This window comes from Talpa occidentalis, unplaced genomic scaffold, assembly GCF_014898055.3.
Source record: "Talpa occidentalis isolate TD23 unplaced genomic scaffold, MPIMG_talOcc4v2.1 talOcc4.15, whole genome shotgun sequence".
Taxonomy (NCBI): domain Eukaryota; kingdom Metazoa; phylum Chordata; class Mammalia; order Eulipotyphla; family Talpidae; genus Talpa; species Talpa occidentalis.
This window is the reverse complement of record NW_023601543.1, coordinates 66,109,610-66,131,256: the sequence shown is the minus strand read 5'-3', so window position 1 is coordinate 66,131,256 and position 21,647 is coordinate 66,109,610. Positions and strand designations below refer to the sequence as shown.

Below are 21,647 nucleotides of genomic sequence, written 5' to 3'. Positions count from 1 at the left end.
CTGACTATACCCAGTGCATGTATAACCAAAACAAACAAACAAATAAATAAATAAAACATGCCTCTATTAAAAAATAAATAAATAAAATAAAATTATGCCATAGTGGCTGGACCAGTTTGCACTCCCACCAGCAGTGTAGGAGAGTTCCTTTTTCTACACATCCTTGCCAACATTTGTTGTTGCTAGTTTTTTTAATATCTGCCATTCTCACTGGTGTAAGATGGTATCTCATGGTAGTTTTGATTTGCATTTCCCTGATGACAAGTGATGTTGAACATTTTTTCATATGCCTGTTGGCCATTTGCATTTCCTCTTTGGAGAAGTTTCTTTTTAACTCTTCTGCCTATTTTTTGACTGTGTTGTTTTCTTTGTTTTTGATGAGTCTTGTCAGCTCTTTGCAGATTTTTGTGATCAGATAGGAGAGTGATTTCAGCATCATGGTGGTGAGAGTTTTCCTGTTACTTTTCCCTTTGATGTACAACTAATTGGAAATACATAACTGAACCTAAGGACCTCTGCACTAGTTCAACGTACACAAAATGATAAATTTCATTAATAGAATAATAGATAAAATTCACCTGATTGTCTCAACAGATGCAAAATACAACTCATCCTTTCATGATAAAGAAAAGCACTTGATAGATTGGATATAAAAGACATGTACTTCAATGTAATGAAGGCCATATACTGCAAACCCACAGCTAACACTATACTCAATGGAGAAAAATGGAAAGCTTTTCCTCTAAGATCAGGAACAAGAAAAGGTTGCCTACTCTCATCACTCCCATTCAGTATAGTACTGGAAGCCTTAGCTAGATCAATTAGGCAAGACAAAGAAATAAAAGGCAACCAAATCCGAAAGGAATAAGTAAAATTGTTGCTGTCTGCAGATGCTATTTTTGTATACAGAAATCCCAAATATTCATCAACAAACTGTTGAAATTCATTCATAACTTCAGTAATGTAGGATACTAAATTAACACACAAATCAGCTGTATAAAGTAATGAAACATTTGAAAGAGAAATAAAGAAAGCTACCCCATTTTCAATAGCATCAAAATTAGGAAATACTCAGGAATAAATTTAACAAAAGAAATGAGAGATCTGTACAATGAAAACTACAAGACTTTCCTGAAAGAAACTGAACACAAAAATGGAAAGACATCCCATGTTTAGGAAACAGAAGAATGAATATTACTAAAATGGTTATACTACTCAAAGCCAGCTATAGATTCAATACCATATCCACAAAAATACCATGGCATTCTTCACAGAAATAGAAAGTACAACCCAGAAATTTGTATAAAATCACAAAAGACTCCAAAGAGCAAAAGCAATCCTACAGAAAAAGAACATGGGCCTCCCCTGGTGGCACAGCAGTTGAGCGCTGGGCTGCGAAGCTGCCCGCAGCCTCTGCAGTGGCGGTTCGATCCCCGGCCACAGGGCGAGGGTCCCACATGGTGCGGCAGTCCTCTCCTGCCACGCCCGCTGCTCCCCTCAGCAGTGTGTTTCGTCAGTCTGCCTGTTCTGTTCCCCGCTGTGGCTCTGGTGAATTCTCTCACCCTCCCACGCTTCTGACTGTACCCAGTGCTTGTATAAATAAGTAAATAAATCTTTTAAAAAAGAAGAAAAAGAACAAAGAGGTACCATACCATCTCTAAAGCACAAAACAACAACAAATGGGACTACATCAAATTTAAGATTCAGCACAAAGGAAGCAATTAACAAAATGAAAAAGCACCTACAGAATGGGAGAAAATTTTGCAAATAACATATTAGATGAGGGGTTAAAATACTATACATGCACACACACACACCACACACTCAAAACATATACCACTAAAAAACACGGTCAGAAGAACTAAATAGACACTTTTCCAATAAAGACATTCAGATGGTCAACAGGTACATAAAAATACATTCAACGTTACTAATCACTAGGAAAATGTAAATCAAAACCACAATGAGATATCACCTCCACCCTGTTATAATGGCTATCAAGAATACAAGAGGTAAGTGCTGGCAAGGATGTCCAGGAAAATGAACACTTATACACTCTTAATGGGAATATAAATTGGTTCAACGCACTCTCAAAAAATTAAAAGTAGATCTACCAAATGATTTAGTCACTCCACTTCTGAGAGTTTATCAAGGGAAGAGAAACAGGATATCAAAGAGATATATGCACTCCCATGTTTACTGCATCATCATTCGCAATAGCCAAGGAAACTGAAATACTAACCAAAAGTCTCTGTAAAAACTTAAGTCCAGCACAGATGGTTTGACTAGTGAGTTCTACTTTCAAAGGGGAACTATTACCCGCCCTTCCCAAAAAACTGACAAAGAAGGACTACTACTGAACACATTTTATGAGGCCAACATTACCCTGGTACTTGGGAACAAAGAGCGGGGGACCCAGTGATGCCTGATAAAGGGAGATTGGTGCTGTAGTAGAGGGTGAGGGGTGTGGTGAGAAGGTGTGAACCTATCCCCAAGTCATATGCAGTGCTGCAAACCAATGTTACCACAATAATTAAAATATATATATACAAATAAATTATACTCACATAAAAAAAGTTTTATTTGTAGAATTAAAAAAAAATCAGTTGTGTTCCTATAATGCAAACAATGAGTTAGGAGAGGATGAAATCAAGACAACACTCCCCTTTGTTATTACGTTATAAAGAATTAAATACCTAAGAGTAAACTTAAAGGAGGTGAAGAACCTGTACAATGGAAACTGTAAGACATTGTTAAGAGTCTCCCCGGTGGCGCAGCGGTTGAGCGCTGGGTTGCGAAGCTGCCCGCAGCCTCTGCGGCGCCGGTTCGATCCCCGGCTGCTCCCCGGCCACCAGAGGAGGGTCCCACATGGCGTGCAGACCTCTCCTGCCGCCCGCTGCTCCCCTCAGCAGTGTACTTCGGTCCTTCTGCCTGCTCTGCTCCCTGCTCTGGCTCTGGTGAATTCTCTCACCCTCCCGCACTTCTGACTGTACCCAGTGCATGTATAAACAAACAAACAAATAAATAAATAAATAAATAAATAAATAAATAAATAAATAAATAAAATGTCCCAAGTCTAGTGCCTCTTTAAAAAAAAAAAAAAAAGACATCGTTAAAATAGAGGAAGACACAAACAAATGGAAAAATATGCTCTATTCATGGATTGGAAAAATTAACATGATTAAAATGGCCATAGTATCCAAGCCAAAATACAGAGCCAAAGCAATCCCTATCAAAGTTTCTATGATATCCTTCAAAGAAATAGAACAAGCATTACTGAAATTCATATGAAATCACAGAAGACCTCAACTAGCCAAAAGCAACCCTGACAAAGGAGGGGAAGAACGTGGCATCATTCTTCAAACTATACTACTGACCTACATCGTATGTTTGAAAGGGGTTAGTATCCAAAGTATAGAAAGAATCATGCAACTCAGCAGCAGCAACAAAAAACAAACCACCCAATCAAAAAAGGCAGAAGATGTGAATAGACACTTTAACAAAGAAAGCATCAGAGAGCCAACAGGCACAAGAAAAAATGCTCAACATCACTTCCTATTAGGGAAATGCAAATCAAACCCACAGTGAGGTATTATCTGAAGAATATAAAAACACTAACTCAAAAGGATATGTGCACCCTATGTTCATAGCAGCATTACTGACAACAGCCAAAACATGAAAACAACCAAAATGCCCACCCATGTGTGACTGGAGAAGGAAGCTGTGGTGTGTACAGTTAATGGAATACTGAAAGGTCGAGGCTGGGGCAGGGATGGGGCAGAAAAGGGGGAACTTGAAACTGCTGCCACCTGCATCCTGGAGACAAGCTAGAGCCGGACCTGATAAGCAGCGATGAAAGAAGAACCAGTTCTGAGAGAAAAAAAAATATTTAAAAAGCAACCTCAACTCCACATTCTCTACCTCCTGCCAAGGCCAGACAGGGCCCTAAGCTTATGGGTGTGGGTGTGACTTCTCTGGCCTCTGTGGGGGTCGGTGAACCTCCCCCAAGAGCACAATAAAATCTCTACCTTTCAGAAACTAGGCCTGACTCTCTCTCTCTCTACTGCGCCAAAACCTTTTAAACACTATTCAGTTATTTAAAAGGATGAACACTCGACTTTAAAAAAATAAAGCATGGGTTAAAATTGAGGTGATTATGCTAAGTAAGTGAGAAGGTGAAAGATAATTTCTGGATGGCATCACTCATGTAGAATATATATCAACAAAGTCACCAAACTAAAAAAATACACAAAAGATATAACAAACTCTGTAAAAAAGATGTGGTTACCAGAAGGGGTAAAGGGATGGGAGAGCTGTGTAGAAGGGGTCAAGTTGGCAGTATAAATGCCCTAGAATTTTGGTCATGGGTACAATGAGATAAATACACTTATTGAAGCTATACTCCTAAAACCTGTTCTATACAGTATAATAAAATGTTGATCATTTGTCATTAGTTTATTTAAATAAAGAATTTGAGTGAGTTCCAACTTCAGAGTTTGCTACACATATTTTAAATTTGCATTAACAAAATCAGTGCTGATGAGAAACAAAAGCAGAACTAGGGATATTCTAAAGTACTCTAAATAATATAACAGCTGCGGACAGCTTCACAGCGCTGCACTCAACCGCCTGCGCCACCAAGGAGGCCCTCAAGAGTTTGTTTCCGACTAGTTTTTTCTGTTCCCTTGTTTTGGTTCTTTATATTCCACACAAGTGGAATCACTTGGTATTTCTCTTTTTCCTTTGACTCATTTTGGTTGCCATACTCATCTCAGGCTCCATCCATGTTGTTGCAAATGGCATGATTTCATCTTTTTTCATAATTGGATAGTATTCCATTGTGTGTATATATATATATACACCACTTCTTAATCCACTCATCTGTCTTTGGGCACTTAGGCTGTTTCCACATCTTGGCTATTGTAAATAGAGTTGCAATGGATACAGGAGTGCATATACCTCTTCAAATTAGTGAGAAACGAAATACACTTTGGTTCAGTTTAGTAAATGAGTGAGATTTTTGCAGGACTGCCCACCCATTTTCTTATTAACAGTAAAATTTGGAATACCTGCAACACTTAGTTGTACATTCTAACTCCTGGGTAACATATAAAGCCAAGAGTGAAAGTGTAAACCCTCTAGGGTTTTAGGTATTTTATTAAGACATAAACTGTCTTCTTTTGCCTTCTGAACCACTTATATAAAGGCCCTTCTTGGAAAGAACAATATATCCTATAAGCTGTCCCACCAATGTTTCTCTCTCTCTCTCTCACACACACACACACACACACACACACACACACACACACAATGAAGTATAACTCAGGCCCCAGCCCCCACTTTTCAAGCCCATTTTAGAAATGAAACTTTAGACACTCCGTAGTCCTTGATTATGATTAAGATATTAATTTGCATCACATATATTCATTACCTATGCAGTAAAATCGGCTAATTACAAGTGAGTAACATTATTTCATTTTCTGAGACACCATGTGACAATATCGATCTTCTTAGCATGTTTTTTTTATTTTGTCAACATCTCAATGTCTTTCCTCTGCAGGAGGCAGTGTAGAAAGAGCCTTACCAAGTTCATTCATATTACACAGACCACTTTTAACCAAGAGAGATTATGGAAAGACTCTCCTCAGCCCTCCTATCTTACCCAGGAGTGCAAGGACTTTTTCTATCTCTTTTCTTATAGATAATCAACCAAAAAAGAGAATGAAGTGGTATGTTAAGTGTACCAATGGGTACAAGCTCTGATAAGGGTTTGACAACAGAAAATCACCATGATAAAATCAAGTTTTGAGATTTGCCATTATTTATCATCATACAAGTTTGCTAAAGTTATCAAATTCTTCCTGATTTGGTATCCTTAATTATTTAAACTAGAAGAGCATAGAGCTTGTTTTTTTTTTTTTTCATTAGTACTTTTCACTAAAACCAACTTTTCATCAAAATTGTTCACAGCCCCAGAATGCAGGATTCAACATTGTCTCATTATTACAGAAAACATAACATTTCATTAAATAAAAAGTCATGGAAACTACCCTATATCAACAAATGTCAAATTCATTGACAGTGGAATAAATGCATAAATGAATATGTCTACAAAAGGGAATGTCATCTATCAACGACAATAAAAAAACTACAAGTGCACCCAACAGTTTGGATGAACCTCACTCATATGTTGAGCAAAAGAAACTAGAAGCTAGACACAAAAGAGTATCTATTTGGATACTATTTAAAAACTAGCAAAAGCAGTCTGTGGTGTTAGAAGTCAGGAAGCAGCTGTCCTTAGAGATAATGACTGAAAAGGTGCACTGGGTCTTCTGGCAAGTTGGTTCTGTTCTGTAGTTTGGTCTGGGTGTTGGTTTCACAACTATGTTGACTTTGTGAAAATTCAAGTTGACTCTTACAATTCATGTATTTTCCTCCATATCTTATTTCAATTGTAAGTTTGTAATCTTTATAATGATGTTATGTGGGCTAATGTTACATGGAAATGTGGCTCTGGAGCAAGAGTAAAATCTAGTAACTATTAAAGCATTAATTTCACTTCCAAATTTCAACAGTACTTATCAAGACTAAGATTTATCATTTAGAAAATATATGTTTGTGTACCTCAATAAAATGCAATATATGGAATACTTGACTATTAACATTTAGAAACCCCACTGACAATGTCCTCTTTCAGAGAAAAGTTCGTATAACTTAATCCAACCCACACCCAAAACTGACAGGAATTACTTTTTCCTGATTATTGCCCACAGGCCACTTAGAGTAAACTGAGCCATTTGAAATGTTTAATAATACTAGAGGCATATTCTATCATCTATTAGCTTTATTTTCATGATCAAGGATATTTAAGTGCGATGCTGTAAACTTGAGAAAAGGAATGATAAAATTTACATGTGGCAGTGAAACTCAAGGACTGGTTGTCTATTATTTCATTGTGTTCGAGCGAAATCATCCTGATTTGCTTCAAAGCTCTATTCTTAGTGAAAGAACATTAATAACAATAAATAAAAGCGGTAGTTTAAATTTCAAACTGACTTTTACATGTAATTCTTATAGTTAAGTGGTCTCATTTCCACAAAGACAACAGAGGACAAGAAAGAAGGCCTAAGTTAGACTTTAAGCACTGCCACATGCTAGTTGAGTGATTATGGTCAAGTTCATTTATCTGCATCTTTGCTTTGTCACCTATAAATGGAAAGCCTGGACTAGTGTTATTAGTTTGGATGAAACTTATTTCTCTCTCTTGTAGAGTTCTGTACATAAACAACCCAGGGTAGGGTAGAGACTTCAGGGTAATAAGGTCCTAGGCTCCGCCATCTAGCCATTGTCCTTATAGTGTGTTATCCTCACCCACTTTGGACCTTGTGGTCCAAGATGGCCCACCAGCACTTCTGCTTCCCACCCAGCAAATCTGTCAAGAGGAAATCTATCAATTCTGCTCATATTCCCTTAGTCAGACATTAGTTACCTGGCCCAAAGACATGCAAAAGGGACAATTGGGATGTACATCTTTTTCTGTATACCTAGCTAAATATGGGAACTTCTATTAAGAAAAGAAAATACTGGAGGACAGCTAGCAATGTTTATCACAATGAGCTAACCTGTGAAATCTCACATAGGGCTACATTCCTTAGGGTCTAAGCTGTATTTTTTACTGTGATTTATAGCCTTTGGATTTGCAAATTGTGCTTTTAGAAGACAGTTTACTAACTGATTAAGTAATGAAGATATGGTACTACCAGATGAAACATGGTGTCTTATCTGAACACAAGCTCTTCCCTTTGATGTAGGTATAAAAGACAAATGGGCACTGATATGTACATTGAGCTACATGCATTTGCCAATATTCACTTAGTTTGATGGACAAAATAGGAATTTCATATGATTCAAGCTTAACATTAATTTACATCATATAGAACAAGTATGTCAAATATCTAAGGATAATTATGAAATAGCACTGCCAATCGTATTTAAATAAGCTATGACCATTACAAGAAAAATGAGTTCTTCACAGTATTTTTCCACAAACTGATAACTGCTAAGAATCTTACATAGTTCTTGTATACCTCAGTCAGACAAATGAAACTCTTAAGAACCACTCTCCTAGGATATATTAATGAACCATTTTTGTAAGATGTCTTTCTTAGTATTTACAAAGAGGACCTACAAATTCTTGTGTGTTTTTTAATACAGCATTTATAAAATAAACTTGCAAATGCACTTCAGTACTTCCATATTTGCTGGTATGTGACTGCAGTTTTATTTCTTCAATCAGAAGAGGAAAACATAGCTCATGACCTTTAGCTGATTACAGTCATTGTTCTTTTGAGCTATACTTCCAGTAACTGCCAACATGAAATGGTCTCTTGGCAACCATCAGTCATCCATAGAAAGACTCTGATAGCAAAGTTTTCATCTTTGAAAGTCATCATTTTGCCTTCCTAGTTATAAATACAAAACCTTTTAAAGCACATTTAAGGATAGTGTGGCATTTTAACAGAGTTCTCAATTTTAGAGATACATACTAAAATATTCATAATGAAATTATATATGTCTTATAGATTTTTCCAAACAGTATGGGAGGGGGGAGAATATTGCCATGAGTTAATAACTATTGAAGATGGAAGATGGGAATTTGCTAGAATATCCTGTCTCTTTACCCACAAGTGTAAAATTGACCTTAGTCAAATAATGCCTATACTTCTAAGCACATTTAGGTAGAACTATTATTTCACTCATAGTTTTGACACAAAGTATTACAAAGATAATAGACTTGGTTGTTTATATTTATTATTAAGTTTATTATTTGTTTTAAGGTAAGTATTATTTGTAATAACCAAAAAAAGCCCTTGAGACTAAAACTAGTTAGTTCTCCCTGATAGTCATATGCCTCATAATAAATGAGTTTCTGGACATAAAGAAATATAAAGATAATCTGTTCTCATGGATTGGAAAAAATGACATCATTAAAATGACTATATTTGTAAAGTACACATACAGATCCAGTGCAATGGCATTTCAAAGTCCCAATGGCATTCTTCAAAAACACAGAAAAAAGTTATGAAATCTTTTTGGAACTACAAAAGACCACAAATAGCAAACAATCCTAAGAAAAAATAAAAATGGAGGCATCATACGCTCTACCTTCAAACTACATTATAAAATGAAGTGATTTTAATCTAAACAGCATGTTATTGAAACAAAAACAGAACAACGGAGTCAAGCACACAAAATGGAGCAAAGAAAGCCTCTTTAGTACATGGTGTTCGGAAAACTGGACAGACACAGACAAGCAAATGAAGCTAGATCATTCTCATAACATCATACACAAAAATTAATTTAAAATGGATTAATGACTTTGATGTAAACCTGAAACTGTAAAATACATAGAAGAAAACAGGCGATAAACTCCTCAATACTGGCCTTAGAGAGGTCTTTGAGGACTTGATTCACACACAAGGGATGCAAAAGCAAAAACAAAACAAAATAAAAACAAATGGACTACAACAAAGCAGAAAACTTCTGCATAGTCAAACAAACTACCACTGAAACGAGAAAACATCCTACTGAATGGAACAAGATATTTGCAAATCATATATCCAACAAGAGGTTAATAATGCAAACTATGGAAAACCCCACAAAACAAAAATACCAAGCAACCCAATTAAAAAATGGGCAGAGGACCTGAATAGACACTTCCTCCAAAGATACACAGATGACAAACAGGCATATGAAAACATGTTTGTCTCTCTTATTATTAGGGAAATGAAAATTAAAAAGAAAAAAAAAAGATAAATCACTTCACACCTAGGAAAATGGCTATTATCCAAAATAAGAAATAAGTGTTGGAGCAGATGTGGAGAACTGAGGGACCACTTAGACACTGATTGTGGGTTATTAAAATGTTGCAGTCATTATGGAAATTGCTCAAAAATTAAAAACAGAAATTCAACACTATCCAGTTACACCATTTCTGGGTATTTACCCTATAAAGACGAAAACACTAATTCAAAGAGATGTATGCACCCCCAAGTTCATTGCAGCATTATTTACTAGCCAAGGAGTGGAAACAATCTAGTGCCCATGGACACAGGATTAGATAAAGATGGTTTGTCATATACACACAATGAAGTATTATCCAGCTATTAAAAAAAATGAACTCTTGACATTTGCAACAATATGGATGGAACTGGAGTAGATTATGTTAAGTAAAATAAGCCAGAAGGAGAAAAACAAATACAGGATGGTTTCACTTATATGTAAAATACAGAGAAACAAAACAAAGGGTCCCACAGAAAGAAAAAAGAAAAAAAAAACAACAAATGATCCCTAAAAATCTGCAAAAATGAGGTTACCAGAGGGGGAGAGGGCCCAATTTATCATGGTGGAATACTATGGGTGCCTTGGTGGTGGATGTGTTAACACACATCTGAAGAGATGTGAGCCTATGCCTTTGAATCACATAGTGTTGTAAACCAAAGTAACTTCAAAAATTAACAAAAAGAGATGAAATCCTGCCATTTTTAGCAACATGGATGCACCCAGAGGGTATTATACTTAGTGAAGTAAGTTGGCTGGAGCGCTTTTACTCATATGTTGTACATAAACAAACAAACAAAAAACCAAGTCTAAAAAAATAAGCTTTTAGACTGGAAGTTCAAATTAGCATCTACAAGATGGGAAGGAATATGCAGGGTGGACAAATTGGGTATGGAGATGGATAGAACTGGACATTTAGTGGTGAACTTAATGCAGTATATAAACATGTTGATTTGTGACAATGTGCACCTAAAACATAATCCTATAATGCAATTTAACTTCGATAAATAAATGCAAAAACAGTAAAATATAAATCTCATAGCCCTAATTAAAAAAGAATTGTTTCTAGTATTTGCTAACACTATTTTAATCGCATATTCCTGAACTTTACTTTTTTCTAATACCTTATAACTCCCCCCCCCCAATATTTATATACCTCCATGGTAGGAAATTAGAGGAAATATTTTTCACTCCTGACAAAAATAATATAGCATACATTTTATTGCACATAAAACCTGCTACCGTGGAGATTTGAAGATAATAGGAAAATGTGTGGCTTTATTTCTATGTATAATTAACAGGGTTATACAGTTTAAAAAAGAACTGTTGACCAACAATATAAAAATGATTTAAATTTAACTCCTAACTTTATTCAAAACAATGCCTTCTGGTATTAAGGACCTCAAAAGACTGAGGAGAGGCAGTAATTTGACAAGCCACTTACAAAATGTCGCTTTGCATATGAACACCTGTAACAACCAATCTAGCACATAGGTGAGGGCTACTTACACCGTTTCTCAGTTTCAAAAAGTAACACTTTTATTCAGCATCATTGACTAAAAAGGTTAGCGCTGAATTTGGAAACAGTAAGATTTGAAGCTTGTTTCCTAACTCCTAGCAGTCTAGAAAATGTGTTTTGTTTCTGAACTGCAAACACAATTAAAGGATCCAACTGATAAAATGTAAACCATGACTTCAGATTCTAAGCAGCTTTTCTCCCAGTTAAAGATCTGTTTTCTCCCAAGAGACAATATTGTTCAGGACCCTCAATTGCCACCACCATCACCACCGCCTCCTCCTTCCTCCCTTCTTCTCACCCAACAGAAACGTCATAGGACATCTTCCTTTGTAACCCCAGATAAGAAGTTTGAATTCTATACCTAACTTGATGGTGATGACCAAAGAGAGTGAAGACAGTTAATACCACGGGGGATTGGTATATGATCCAATAACGTGATTCACTTTCAGCATGTAGGCCCACAAACTTAGAGCTACTTTCACACATGCTTTTGTTCCATTCTTTACACACTATTCATAACCTTTTAACATATTTACAAGGAGGCATATATTTTTAATCACCTTCATCAGACCAGAGCAACGTAAGATGTGAAATACCACACACTATCTAAGCAGTATAATGGGTGGTGGTAACCACCAAATTGGTATTTTACCTTGTTTGGTACTTTTTTTTCTTTCTTGAATTTAAAACCTGAAAATATACCCGAGACCTTCCCTACTTATCTTAGTAATCTTCCATTTTACATGAATTCATCTAATACTTGATCAGTTTCATAAATATGAGTCAATATACCCTCTTCAGGAAACACCTTCCATATTTACTGTCTACTGTGTAAAGTATGCACTGCTGTCTTTAATTAGAACTGAATTGTCTTTGTCATGTTCCAGATGGTGACCCTTCATTTTGGATTTTGAAAATCAAACAAGTCTGACTTTTTCCTCTCTATACTGAAATTTTATTAGCTCAATATTACTTTCTTGTCAGTGTCTGCCTTGGAAGAGTAAGAGTTCTTACTTCGAAAATCTTCCTTGGCAAAGTTCTCCAGACCCTCAAATATACAAATTGCTATTGGGGAGATGTTTCCAGTACTAGTAATATTCTTCCAGAAGTCTGTGACCAGAACTGAACAAGGAAATCTACATGAAAAAATAAATCAGTATAGATTTCAAGATTCAGCATCCATTTATGATAAAAAAAAAAACCTCATAGTGCAACAGCGATAAAAGGAACAAACTTCAATATAACAAAACTCATCATAATATGAAACCCACACTAACATCATACTCAATGGCAAAAAACTGAAAGCTTTTCCTCTAAGATCAGGTACACGACTTGATTCCCATTCTCACCATTACTATCCAGCATCATACTGGAAATCTTAGCTACAGTTAGGCAAGAGAAAGATGTAAAAACAATTCAAACTGGAAAAGAAGTAAAACTATCAGTATTTGCAGATGACATGATAATATTTACATATAACCCTAAAACTCCACTAAAACCATCAGAAACAATAAATCAGTACAGTATATGGTAGGCTACAAAATCAATGCACAAAAGTCTGCTACATTCCTATATGCAAATAAACTAGAAAAGAAAGAAATCAAGAAAACAATCCCATTTATAGCAGCACTAAAAGGTATAAAATACCTAGAAATAAATCTAACAGAGGTGAAAGCCATGTTTAAAAAAAAGTCTGAGCCATTATTAAAAGAAATAGAAGACACAATGGAAAGATATTCCTTGTTCATGGTTTAGAAGATTTAATATAGTTAAAATGGCCATATTATACAAAGTAATACATAGATTCAATGCAATCCCTAAGAAAGTTTCAATTATAAAATAAATTGAGCAAACATTACTGAAATTTACATGAAACCACAAAAGACCCCAACTAGTCAAAGCAATCTTGATTAACAGAAAAAAATGGAGGTATCACACTCCTAAACTTCATACTACAAGGCTATAGTAATCAAAAACAGTATGGTATTGGGATAAAAATTGGCACACAGACCAATGGAATAGAACTGAGAGCCCAGAAATAAACCCACCATTATATGGAGAGTTAAATCCTTGACAATGGATCTAAGAACATATATGGGAAAAGGAGGTCTCTTCAACTAATGGTATAGGGGAAGCTGGACAGCCACATGCAAACAAAAAACAAAAACGAGGGGCCTCCCTGGTGGCACATGGGTTAAAGACAGTGCTGTCAATCTATTGGCAGCCACCACAGCATGAATTCAATTCCCCGGCAGCCAGGGAAGTGACCCACATGGTGCAGCAGACCTCTCCTGTCTTGCCTGCTGCTCTCCCCAGCAGTGTATTTCAGTCAGTCTGTCTGTTCTGTTCCCCACTCTGTCTCTGGTGAATCCTCTCACCCCCACCCTGCACCTCTGGCCTACACCCCAGTTCTTGTATGAATAAATCTTTAAAAAAAAAATGAAACAAGACACTATCTCACACCACAAAAAAAAAAAAATTAACTCAAAAGGGATTATTAAAGACTTGGATGTAAGACCCGAAACCATAAAATACACAGAAGAAAGCAGAGGCAAAACACTGCAACACTGGCTTTAGCAATGTCTTTGGGGACACAACTCCAATGGCAAGGAAAACAGAAGCAAAAATAAATAGGCCTACATCAATGAAAAAACTCTGCATAGCAAAAGAGACTATTATTAAAATGAACAAATACCCTACTGGATGGGAAAAAATAGTTGCACAACATACTTCTGACAAGGGGCTTATATCCAAGCTCTGCAAAAACATATAACTCAACAAAAAAGAAAACCTATAATCCAATAATAATTAAAAAAAAGAAGATCAGAAGAGCTAAGGGACACGTTTTGAAAGAAGGAATATAGCTGGCCATAGGCACATAAAAAAATGCTCTTTGTCACTTATCAGGAAAATGCAAATAAAAACAACAATGAGATTAACATCTCACACTTGTGAGAATAGCCCAAAAACCAGAAACAAAAAATGTTGGCAAGGATGTGGAGAAAAAGCAACGGCCTCCTAACTGCTGGTGGGAATGTAAACTGGTCTAGCCTCTATGGAAAATTCTACAGAGCTTTCTTAAAACGTGACAGCAGATCTATCACGTGATCCTGCAATTCTACTCATAAGTGTCTACCCAAAGAACAATGCAAAAATACTAATGGGAAGGGAAAGGTGCACTCTCATATTAACTGCAGCCCTATTTAGATTCACCAGGTTATGGGAGCAAGCTAAGTGCCCAAGGCCAGAAAACTGGATTGAGAAGATGTGTTATTTATTTACAATGAAATACTACTCACCTACAAAAAGATGCAATATCTTGCCAGTTGTGATGTGGATGGAACTGGGGGAGGTTATGCCAAGTGAAGTCAGTCAGAAGGAGAAAGAAAAATACCAGGTGATTTTCACTTATATTGGGAATATAAAGAAACAAAACAAAGGAACAGACAAAACCAAAGCAAAACAAACCATAAAGATATGACTGCAGAACTGAGGCTACTAGGGGGTGTAGGGCGCAAAGGCAGAGGGGGCTCAAAGGACTATGGTAAGGCATTATTGGTACTTTGCTGGCAGATGTGGTGTGGTCACATACATCTGAGGAGTGTGACCCTATACCCCTAAATCATGTACAGGTTGTAAACCAATGTTACCTCAAAAAAAAAAAAGTCACATGCACTTCTGGTAGGAGTGCAAGCTGGTCCAACCACTATGGAAAGCTCTGTGGAGATTCCCCAACCTGCTAAAGATGGAGCTTCCATATGACCCAGCAATTCCACTCCTAGGTTTTTACCCAAAGGACACAGAAACATTAATTTAAAATGGCACCTGCACCTCTATGTTTACAACAGCACTATTTACAATAGCTAAGCTATGGAAACAACCCAAATGCCCAAAAATAGATGACTGGATCAAGAAGATGTGGTCCATATACACCATGGAATATTACTCAGCAATCAAAAAAGATAAACTCATGCAATTTGCAGCAACATGGATGGAGCTGGAAGCGATCATGTTCAGCGAAATAAGCCAGAAAGAAAAAAACACCGGATGGTCTCACTCATAGCAGGAATTTAGAAACCTAAATAAGGGACCAGGAAAAAGACTAATTATAATAAAGTAAAAATCAAAATCAACAATCAACTATAAATCAGAGACACACTATGGGGGGGAGGGGAGCAGGGATTAGGGTCAAAATAAGGGGGGTGGGAATTGTATGGGGACTATAACCAAGATGAAAATGCATACATTGTGCAAAAAATGAAAAATGATGTAAAAAATATATAAAATAAAAAAGTCATAGCAAAAAACTATAAAAATGAAGGTCTTTAATATCCCCTCTCAACACACAGAGCATAACAGACAGTAATATCTAATTAACAAAATCCATAATAATGAAACTTATGAGTAGATGTCTTATGTGGCATTTCCCCTAGTAGACCCTTGCGACAAGGATCCGTTAACAAGTAGCTTGTTCAGGACGTGACAGGAAGAAACACAGACAGGAGAGTGAGGAGCTGTGGCAGGCAAGGGAGAGAATCTAATATGGAAAAGTTACTGAGCAAGTTGCTGCCAGAGGCAGATGTGCTCATGGCCCTAGGGGAGGCTCAGAGCCTGAAGTAGCAGGATTATCCTTTCCCGACAAGGAACCTTGAGTGTTTATGTACCAACTGCTGCTCCTCCCTGTGTGAGGGCTGCTCCTGTGGGCATGGACTCCACAGCACTTCTGTCCTGCCATGGTTAGACCAAGCTTACCCCTGGAGAAAAAGAAAACTCTCGGGCAGAGAACACAAGAACTATCTTCACATGACCCCAGGGTAGGTTAGCAGTATATGGACAGATGCCTGCAAGACATTTTTAAATAAATTTGTATTTTCTTAATCACATGAGCATCTACGTACTTATAAAGGTCACTATCTATTGTGAGGCATTAGTGAGCAGTCAAAGCTCAGTGAACATAGGGATTTGCAGGCCACTTGCCATACCTCTCAAACTGTCCTCTGCCTTGCTGGCCACACATTCTATCAGTCCATCCCCCAAAGATTAGGCCATTGTCAAATATAACTTGAGAAGCAAATGTTATAAGAAAGTGACGATACTTTTCATATTTTGTACTTCCATCTTTGGAGGATACCTTTGTTCCTGCAACCATTTTTGCAACCAATCTCTGGCTCAGAGGAAGTAAAATAAGATGTGACACCTTTATGGGAACAGCCCCTGCTACCAAGACTCCTGCAGTTTACCTTGTTCCTTTACACCCTCACTACTCCTTGGGTGAAGCTGGCCATTTGACAAGCAGTGAGGTGGTCCCTGGGGGTAACTGAGAACTCTCTACAAGAGTCACAGTTTCTGGCCATATGTGACAGAAGAATCATTTGAACTTCCAGAATAAAGAATGCAACTGATATATTGGATGTTTTGCCCACATGTGCACCATCTTAAAACAACTATCAGGAAAGCATTAAGGACCAATGATGATCCCCATTGCTTCTTAGTCTCTTGGTGGTAAATAAATGTTTAAAGCAATACCAAAAATGACCTGCTCTATCACCCCTAACCCCCAATCCGACACTCAAAAAAGGAAGTGGGCAATTGTGGGCCACATTTAAGTTGATTTGGCTAATCCAAAAGGTACATAATTCCACTAAGGAATTATTTGAGATGAATTACATACAATTGAGAGAAGAGGAGAGGACCTCCTCTCAACCCTGACAATGTGCTATTTATCTTTACTGTTAAACTAGGACTAGGCCACCTCCATATATGGAAATATCACCTATAAAAGTGCAGTAATGAAGTCAAGAGCAACACACAAAGGTGGTGTTCTTCCCAACTCGTGAGAGCAGTGATGAGCAACCTCAACCCCCTCATCCCACCCATGGTGAAAGACTTGGCTGCCTGCTGAGAAGTTTTATTCCATTTCCAACTGTCACCCTTTGGAACTGCATTTTTTTTTTTTTACTTAAACTCCTTTCCTAGCAGAAACTGAGTAAAGAGAGACTGATCTATGTTGCTGACTAGGAGAAATTTGGCCTTGCCAAAGGATCAAACTGTCCCAAGGGAGCTTGGTATGTGGGGGACTGTGCTGCTATACAATCACAATAGCTATGTGCTGCTGTGTCTCACATTACCGAAAGCTGAGAGGCCTCAAGAAATTCTACGACTCAGTGTTCTATTTATATCCCATTTTATTGGAGATGTGACTGAGGTCACCAGAGATATAGATGAAAGTTAGATCTGACTTTAATCTACTTTCCGTATCATCTTCACAAGTAATTTACATTCTGGATTTCAGTTCCCTCATCTGGTAAGGACTCATCAAATCTTTCCCTGGTTATTTGGTGACAGAACTAGGTGGTCACCTACATTAATGAGTGCTCACTGTGGCCCAGCTCCTATATCCTGGGCTTCCTGGACAGCTTTGCCAGGAACTTTGCTCAGAGGTATTTCATGTCTGTATTTCAGAGTTGAAGCCATTTTCCCTTCTCCACAGATCTCTCAAATAGGCAGTACCAAAAATGATCTGCTCTATCACCCCTAGCACCCACTCCTACACTCAAAAATGGAGGTGGGAAATTGTGGGCCACATATACGTTGATTTCCTGAGATCACTTGTGTAGATTCTTTCTGCAATTTTTTCCAAAGTGAAGACTTGCTCAGGAAAATATCTGGTAAATGCCTGGCATACTGTATGGTGCAAGAAACACTAATAGATGTTGGGCTCCCTCTATGAACCTCATAGCCCTATAGGGAAGAGGAAATGCTATTATCCCTTGTACATCTGACATCTGATTAGCATGCCCCCCCCCATTCTGGACTTGCATCCTCCTTTTAAAAGGCACTGCATCAAAACACATACTGCAATTATGTGGTTCCAGTGGGCACCCCTCTGTTCCTATGGGACCGCCAGCTCCCTCACCCCCAGCTCATTTGACAAGGGTCAGGAGTGAATCCTGCCCCTGTGTCTTCTGTAATTGCTTTAAGGTTAGGTACCTAACAGCCCACCAGAATTTCCTCCCAACACTGAGGGAAATTGAAAACTTACTCCTTGTTTTTCTTGTGTCCTTGATGTAATTTTCATCCCACTCTCGAAGAGGGAAAAGGACTAATATATATTGATGTTGAATTTAGCAAAAGAAATAGAGCATGGTGATTGACCTGTACCTAGACTTTTCTTCTTTCGGCTCTGCATTTCCACCAAGGAAATGCTATAAGCTTATAGGGGCCCCATGACTATAACCTGTAAATGTCTAGAATGGCCATTGACTTGGTAATTACTTGGGTAGGCTAATGCCCTTACAAACATTCTTAGCCTTAATGGTTTAACAGTAATCTTTACTTTTTTGTTTTGTACAAGATCCAGGACACCTTGGTGCTGCTTCGTAAGGGGCCTGGGGGTGGGAATACTTGCCTTATTCCACAGTGATATTTGACTCCCTTTAATCTCCAAAAACTATATCCCAAAGGCAACAATTTACATGAAGGGAACCCCTATTATAGGTGGTTTAAGTCAACTGTAGACCTGCACAACAGAGAGGAAACAAAGCAGGCCACATCTACCAAAAGGGATAAACAGCAGTCTTCCAGTGTCAAAGAAATGCTATGCTTTTGGCATTTGGGATGGTCTCTATCCTACCCACAAGTGCCATACCATGTATCCCAAAGAGTCCTCCTCCCTAATTGTCACACACTGCCCTTCCCTTCAGAAGAACAGCCTATTAGTGAATGGACATCACAACTGTGTATCAAAAGCATGCTAATTACCCAAGCTAATCCAGGAGTCCTTCATTAGTAAAAAAAGAACGTGCAGAGTTTTAACAATTCCAGGAAAGTGAAAGAGAAGATCATGTTGAAGAAACAAATATTTTGGGGTGGGGAGTGATGTAATACAGTAAACAAAAGAGAAATGGACCAAAAAATCAAAATTTATATTCTCAGAATTTTAAGGACAACAGCAGGCTTAATAAATGAAAGCAGGATGCATAAAAAGGAGAAATTAGAGAGCAGGACAAAGCCATTGGAAAATGGAAATGTCATTACAAAATGTAAACCATAGCAGATGCCAGGCACACAGAGCAACCACAGTGCCCCACCCTGGCTCTGTGGGATGGTGGGACAATGGGCCTGATGCCCACCCCCTCCCATTCTCCTGCCCACTCACCCCACTTACATCACGTGAGGGATCCCTGACCCCACCACGTACCGGAAGCCCCCACACGTACATACGTCACTTCCGCTCCCATCCGGAAGCCCTCCAGCACGCCTCAGCAGCCTTCTGTGCGCGGCCAGCACCAACTAACCGCCAGAACCGCTCGTGCGCGGCCTTCATCACCACCTTCATGGCCGCGGCCCCAGACCCGGGGGCCCTGCAGGGCCACGCGTGCGCCAGAACTACCAGCCCCAGTGCGAGGCCGCCATCAACCTGCACATCAACGTGGAGCTGCACACCTCGTACTCGTTCCTGTCCATGGCCTTCTACTTCAGCCGCGACGACGTGGCCTTGAAGCATTTCGCCCAGTACTTCCGGCAGCAGGCCCGCGAGGCCAAGCGGCGCGCCAAGAAGCTGATGCACCTGCAGAGCCTGCGCGGGGCGCGCCTCCGCTTCCGCGACATCAGGAAGCCCGAGCACGACAACTGGGAGAGCAGCCTCCTGGCCTTCGAGTGCGCCCTGCGCCTCAAGAAGCGCGTCAACCAGAGCCTGCTCGACCTGCACCAGATGGCCACCTACTTCAGGGACGCCGAGCTCTGCGACTTCCTGCACACCCACTACCTGCGCGAGCAAGTCGACTCCATCAAAGAGCTGGGGGACCATCTCACCAACCTGCGCGACATCGGGGCCCCCGAAGACGGCCTGGCAGAGTACCTCTTTGACAAGCTCACCCTGGGTGAAAGCTCCATGGACTTAGACTGAACTGTCTTGCCCATGGCAGGGGGGGCGCGGTGCCTTCCCCTCCTCACCCAGTTTGCATTCACATGGCAGTACTGCCTTTGCAATACATTCGTTTCAGTGGTTTCTTCCCAGTTTTACAGTTTCTTTCAGTAATTTCCAGTTTTACCCTTTCTTTCAGTAGTTTCTTCCAGTTCTACCGTTTCTTTCTGTAAAGTTATTGATTGCAACAACAACAACAAAAAGGTCTGGTTTATTCGCGTGCATAAAACCCTCAATTTTTAAGTTTTAAACAGGTATCCGGAAGTCTCTCCACCTGCCCATGGCCCATCCTCTTGCAGCTCGGGGTCTCCAGGGATGGAGGGAGAAGGTATCCCATGGGACCCTAGATCACAAAATCTATCTTCCCATTATAAACATGTGGGTGGAAGGGGGATGGTCTGGAGCACTGGTGAATAATAAAAGTAGAAGAAAATGACCTGAAAATCAGAATTGCAGTTGCCTCTGGAGAAAATATAAAGGGAATGAATGGGTGAATGGGATTGGGCAGGAGTTAACATAAAGGACTCTTAAAACATACCTGAATAATTTCAGTTTACTAACAGATGCAGACCAGTTAACATTTGTTGATTGTGAATTGCAAGAAGGAGACCTCAGAAACCTGCTTGACAGAGCACCTCCATGACAAGCTTGCCCTGGGCAACAGTAGTAATGGTAAATGACCCTTAGGCTGCCTCCCCCACAGTCACGGGGGTGACTTCCTTAGGTCACCTTGCCACACATGCATGTTGCACCATACAAAAGATCCAAAGATAGTTTTTCCCTTCAATTGTACCAATTCTTCCATGAAGGTAACATGATACCCAAATTACTTCAAGAGAAGGACTGAAAACTATAAGGTCAAGTTTGTGATATTGAATATAAAGTAGAATAAATTGCCATGAAGCCAGTGACTTCCCCTTTCAAGATGTGGAAAGGAGTTAGATTACTTTGCCTTCATGGTTTTAGGTAGAGAAATAATTTCCCATTCAAAAGATTTCTTAAGGAAATAGTGAGTCTGTTTTTATTTTATGTTCCCCTTTAAAATTTTAGTCTTTCTCTCAGTCCAGTTTCCACTTGATCTTGTGACATTTTTCAAAGAACTGAAAAAAAAAAAAAAAAAACATTGAATTTTCTGTGGAGCCACAAAAGGCCTCAAACTGCAAAAGCAACCTGGACCAAAAAGAGAAATGGAGGTATTGCATTACCTGACTTCAAGTGACTCTAAAGCAACAGTATGAAAAACAACCTGGTACTGACACAAAAATAGACACATGGATCAATGCAATAGAATCAACAGGCCAGAAATAAGGTCACGTATATACCTACACCTAACTTATGATAAAGCTGCTATGACCACAAAAT

General features: G+C 38.7%; 1 protein-coding gene across 1 annotated transcript; it reads left to right on the top strand.

The window, feature by feature from the left end:
- The first annotated feature begins 1,990 nt into the window (after positions 1-1,990).
- On the top strand, positions 1,991-20,651 carry LOC119245705 (ferritin heavy chain-like). Its single transcript, XM_037511685.1, has 2 exons — positions 1,991-2,012; positions 19,663-20,651. The coding sequence occupies exons 1-2, from the start codon at positions 1,991-1,993 to the stop codon at positions 20,265-20,267; spliced, it is 627 nt and encodes a 208-aa protein (XP_037367582.1). The 3' UTR covers positions 20,268-20,651.
- Positions 20,652-21,647: the final 996 nt, after the last annotated feature.